The sequence below is a fragment of the Symsagittifera roscoffensis genome, unplaced genomic scaffold, assembly GCF_963678635.1.
Source record: "Symsagittifera roscoffensis unplaced genomic scaffold, txSymRosc1.1 SCAFFOLD_659, whole genome shotgun sequence".
NCBI lineage: Eukaryota > Metazoa > Xenacoelomorpha > Acoela > Convolutidae > Symsagittifera > Symsagittifera roscoffensis.
In genome coordinates this window covers 17,829-23,344 of record NW_026970966.1, presented here as the reverse complement: position 1 = coordinate 23,344, position 5,516 = coordinate 17,829, and the positions used below count along the sequence as shown (strand labels likewise).

Genomic DNA, 5,516 nt, shown 5'->3' with positions numbered 1-5,516 from the left:
GTTCCTGCTGTAAAAAAAGGAAAACTTAAAATAATTAATTTAAATTCATTTTTAAAACAACTTTTTGTACAAAAAAACAGAAAAATATTTAGAAGATGTTTGAGCGGAACAAAAACAGCCCTGCAGATAGTTGAAGGCGAACATTTCAAAAAGGCATATGAAACTATTAAACGCCGCTCAAGAAAGACAAAACACAGCTCGAACACATTTAAATTATAGTTCCAGCTCATTTAAAGCATAGTTTGAGCACAGTTGAAAATTAGGGTCGAGCACAGTCAAATCAAAGATTGAACAATTCGACTTATTTTTTCAAATTTTTAGTCTTTTTTGTTCCTACCGAGAAAAAGTTAAGAAAAAAATTCGATTTTATGAACAAATAATTAACAAAAAAAAACGCCTTGAAATGAATCAACTTTGCTTAGAAATCATGACTAAATTGACCTACAAACCTAATTTTCTGGTAGATCTGGTCAAAACATTCCAAAATCTGAGCGAGAAGGTCATATTACACGTCGACTCGATACCTCGACCTCAGTGATCAGTCCAACTTATTTTTCTGTACATCTCTAAAATTTCAATTTGGCTTCTATTCGGCCAAAATATTCCTAACTAACTCATCAGATAAAAACCCAGTTTCCCAATACACATTTGAATAATAACTATTTATGGCTAATGACAATTTTCATTGATAAACTTGCTCCTCAGCCTTCTGTTTCTGTGATGTTTTGTTGAGGAACTGCAAGGCCACTCCGTTGATGCAATACCTGGTGTCTCCCTCGACATCTGGGTTGTGCAGTTTGGCATCGTCGAACTTGTGCCCCAAATGGGCTCCGCACACTTTGCAAACTATTTCTATCATATATCTAGACAGATATAAACATGTCAAAATTAAGGAACTCATTATTGAATCGTAGAAACATGGCGTTGGATTCAAAATAATGGCCCTTCTTAACGCTTCAGGATTTTGATCTTCATCCGAATCCACATTTAGGTTTTTCATAGGGTCGAACTGTTGTCGTAATAAAAACACTATTTTCATCATATGGAAAGCGCCGAAAAATCCCAAAACGCTCACTTTCTGCAAGGATTTTTTCAAAAAAACCTCCTGCTGGTTTCAAATTAGTTTTTACGAAAACTCAGAAAGTCAATGGTTAAAGTAAAAATTAAAAATATGTCCCTTTTTTGTTAGCTTAAGATTTTTTCTCTTTGATAAGAATAACAACATACAAGCTTTTCAGCTCTTCACGTACAACCGCTGACATTTGCTCACTTACGAACAGCATGAGGTTTCCCTGGGTAGAGAAACTTGCCTCACCCTGATGCAACGAATAATAATTGTGGCCTCGTTTCACTGACCTTTTTGAAAAAGAGTGGATAAGTTGGGCACTTCTTTGCAGTTTCTCAATGTAGTTTTTCTTAGGATTGCTCTAGATGAAATGCTACCTGTGGATGATTTATGCCAAGATGTTAACACATAAAGGTAATCAGGGACAAATCTAGAATTTTTCCGAGGGGGATTCTCATAAAGTTTTGAAAACGTCACCGTAATTTTCCGATCTCCTAGAATGTCCTAGACCTCCCAAACTCTAAAAAACCCTATTTTGCCAATTTGGCTACATTTTAGGAACGTTTCTACAAAAGATTGTCGATTTGCCCTCTCTGATTTAGTGTAGACTGGCTCCAAAGGCGACTGAAACGTTTTTTAGGGTCGACCGAAAATGGATGCCCTAGTATAGAAGCATAGGCGGACTCTGTGGGAGGTATGGACGTTGATTTCTAAAAAAGATGTCCATCAACCCTGTCCCTGTCCTAAATGCGCATCTGAGTGCAACAACGTGAAAACAAGCTTATGTTTGTTATTATCAACAGTTCATTCACTTAATCAGTCTCAAGAAATCAGCGCCTACCTTGGCATCTCTCGCAAGTCCTCTATCTCCACCATATTCTGGAAACTGTCGACGTTGAATGCAGGCCACCCACACTCAGAGATGAACTTGTCCTCCGATCTGAACAGGGGCGCATCACAACACACACAGTGGTACACGCCACTTTCATCCTCCTTCCACAGTTTGGAAGTGTGGGGATCCTCAGTACCTCGATGTCTGGTAACATCTAATGCGACTTCAGAGAGACCTGGAGTACCGATCATCTATTTATTCATCAGACGCCACTGCATAATGCAGAAAAAACCACACCCACAGTTTAAATCAGTGAGAATAATGTTTTAAATTTTACCTTGGGTTCTAAATTCGATTTATAGCAAATCAGAATCCAGCATTGGACATGCGCTTAGCAAATTAATCCAAATTATACGCTGGGGAAAATCTTATTTAAGAAAAAGCTGGGGAAAATGTTTATCAGGGGGAAAGGAGAGAGTGGGTTAGTGGATGTTAACTTTAAGTTTCTAATGGATATAGCCTTAATTTAAGTTAGGACCTCTCTGTTTCCAGTCCTCGTCTGACAGAGTAGAGTATGAAGTGAGCAGTTTGGTGGGATCACTTGAGTCGAAAACTGCTGAAGATGAGGTTTTTGCTCGGTTTAAAGTGATTCCAGTTTTTAAGTTAGACATCACTTTGTTTGCTCAAAATGATACTCGTCAAAAACTAATTAACTTATTCTTCGTTCAAAGTTTGATAAAAACCAGTTCTACTATTCAATAAACTGACGTTATAAGCTTGCTATCTTGAGGTCAAAAGCACTTAGCTGCATATAATAAACTGACGTTATAAGCTTGCTATCTTGAGGTCAAAAGCACTTAGCTGCATATTACTAGCTTCATTTTGTTCGTTATTGAGCAAACAATATTTGGATTCAATTAAGAGTTAGTAATATCAGAGCTCATTCAAACCCATCGATCATTTTCTACCAACTCAAAAAGATTTGCCTATATTCGGGGTTTCGGTTTTCTTTCGTCGGCCATACTTGACTCAGCTCGGAAAGCTCTGACCAGCTCGAGAAAAATGTATATGTTTTGCATGTTTCGACTATCTCGATCAAAAAAAAACTCAGACCGTATTTGTTCGATTCAGTTCAGATGTAGATGAACCAACTCGGTCAGAGTTGGTTATGTGTCGGCTTCGCCTAGCGAAGATAAAATGAATTGAATTTGCTCGAATCATTTCAGATGTATCGATACATTTTATTAAAATTTTCATTTAATGTTTTTTTTTTTGGAAAAAATTGCTTAGTTAAAAACTTTCCCATACGAAAACTGTACGAACGGAAAAGTCTTTAAAAGGTCAAAGATATAGGATTTTTTGTAGGATGGAAAACTCGGGTTTATCTTTGTATGTGTTTCGTAAGAAACTCAACAGAAGCTTAGAACATTTTCTTAAAAAAATTTTTAACAGAAAAACTGTCGGACAGACCAAATAAAACTGTGAATGTGCAGCAAATATCTATGTACAGTAGCGTGAGGGCGGGTTAGAGGCCACCACTTTGATAAAATTTTACGAGATCCATTTTTGGCGGACCAAAATCAAAAATTTTTTAAGAGCGCCTTTGGCGCAATATTAATTAATCTTGAGACAAAACTTGAGAAAATAGGGTCCTAATAGTAATTTCTGAGAGCTCGGAAAATCAAATTGGTCAATCTGCAACTTAGAAAAATGTTTCCACACGCCACTGTCTACACATATGCAAATAAACATAGATACCTTCATGCACATTTATCGTGTTCTTTGATTTTTGCAACAGCCTATCATTATTAATTAGAAAAGTGCGCCACAATCGGAAGAATTAGATTTTAATGTGCTGGATTTAGTTTTATACATTAATCCACTTTTATACATTCTATATATAATATACATATATATTAAATACCTAAATATAATCCAATTTTATACATTAATCCACTATTACATTTTATCCACTTTTAAGTTTTTTTTTGATGATTGAACTTTGTGGTACCTCAAGGAACTCGAATAAAACGAAGACCACGAATTATTTCATCTTGTATATATGAAGCGTGTGCTATTGGCGCCCAGACCCCCTCTTCAATTTCTTATTCGAGAGCAGCTCCCAAACCACTGTGACTAGCGTTCTACAATTCTGATCGTATTGGAACAATTTCGTGGTGTTTGCGATAAAGCCTAGAATACTGTTGCACGCTAACTGGTGGCGTTCACACCACACAAATTTTTCTTGTTACTAGCTTTCAAAGACGGGCGGAGTTGGTCTGAGTGGAACTACAGCTTAGGGAAAAAATCTTTGCAAAGGTTTTAGAATACCCAGAAAAGACCTGAGTTGCTTTAGTGTTTAGAGTGTTTCGAGTGCCAATACTGCGTCTATTTTTGATCTTTTTTGGACGATAATCTTCAGAACCGATATCAAAACCCAACCATGACAGTTTATCAAGAAATGTTTGCATTTTGATAATTAGAGAGCACATACCTCATCATCCAGGCGAACAAAAACTTTCTCGATTAAAAAATTATGCTCAAAAGCTGAGCCTTTGGAAACAATGAGGGTTTCAATGAGGAGGAAAAACAGAAATTTCCTGTGACACCCTGAAGTGTTTTGTCCATTGCCTTTTGGAATTTCTCGGTCATGTTTGTAAGACCATTAAACTAAAACCACTTTTTGAATCTGCAGGTGCCAGTCTGTTTGCCACAAACAATTTTGAAGTTACAATGACTGCTGACTGTGTCACTCGACGTAACTTGGCTAAAATCGTTTTTGAAGTCCAGCGAAGTAAACCACACTTTTCTTCTCATATCTTTTATTCGACGTAATTATCTGGGCAGCTAAACCTAATAATTCCAAAAAGTTTTGCATCTGATATTGGTTTTTGTGAATCTGGTCATTCATGGGCTTTGCATCTATTGCCAGCTTTATCGTATCATCCTTCTTGACTGTTATGACTATCGGAGAAAAAAAGCGTTCGCTTGTACACTTATTTAATTTTACAAAGTGCCCCTCCTGAACAAGTTAAAGGATTTCTGCTCCTGCCTTCTTCTCAACATGTACTGGAACACGGCGCCCTTTTTTGGATAGGAACAAAGGGTGGTTTAAACATAGAGAAGACTTGTTGATTCTTAGCCCTGCCTAACCGTCAGAAAACATGACCGAATTCGTTCTCATAATCTGATCTCCAGAAATCTGATTTGTCACTTTGTTGTGTTTCTCAGATTATGCCCACCAGTGGACTTGACGGACCAACTTGCATTGTTCGAACTCCTAATTGGAACTGAAGATATAAACCAAGCAGACAACGGGTGCGGTTGTCCGATACCAGGAATTTTGCTGATTTTAGATTCCAGCCCAATGACGATACATCGACTACCAGAACACCGAATAGCTCAATCCTCCTTTGATTATAATCTACATGAACCGTATCAATTGGGCAGTCTTGCTCATCTAGAATGAGTGCTGAAGGAACATATTTGACTATGATATCCGCTGTTTGTCTGTTTATAAATGAAGCTGGACTGTGTGTAACTACCGTCAATTTGAATAACGTTTTGATGCATCGTAGAGTAACCTCAATACAACCAATACAACGTTTTTTTTTCCGT

At 37.2% G+C, this 5,516-nt stretch overlaps 1 protein-coding gene across 1 annotated transcript; it reads right to left on the bottom strand.

The window, feature by feature from the left end:
* Nucleotides 1–403: 403 nt before the first annotated feature.
* Nucleotides 404–2,694, bottom strand: LOC134856081 (peptide methionine sulfoxide reductase MsrB-like). The gene is made up of 3 exons (XM_063872450.1): nucleotides 2,437–2,694; nucleotides 1,908–2,133; nucleotides 404–863 (listed from the first exon to the last, which is right to left on the bottom strand). Exons 1-3 carry the CDS (start codon nucleotides 2,567–2,569, stop codon nucleotides 683–685), a joined length of 540 nt encoding a protein of 179 aa, XP_063728520.1. The 5' UTR covers nucleotides 2,570–2,694; the 3' UTR covers nucleotides 404–682.
* Nucleotides 2,695–5,516: the final 2,822 nt, after the last annotated feature.

Coding starts and splice junctions, on each gene's coding strand:
- LOC134856081 (XM_063872450.1), bottom strand. CDS start 2,569: ATGTCTAACTTAAAAACTGGAATCACTTTAAACCGAGCAAAAACCTCA. Junction 2,134..2,436: donor CGAGGACTGGAAACAGAGAG/GTCCTAACTTAA, acceptor TCGGTACTCCAG/GTCTCTCTGAAGTCGCATTA. Junction 864..1,907: donor GACTTGCGAGAGATGCCAAG/GTAGGCGCTGAT, acceptor ATATCTGTCTAG/ATATATGATAGAAATAGTTT.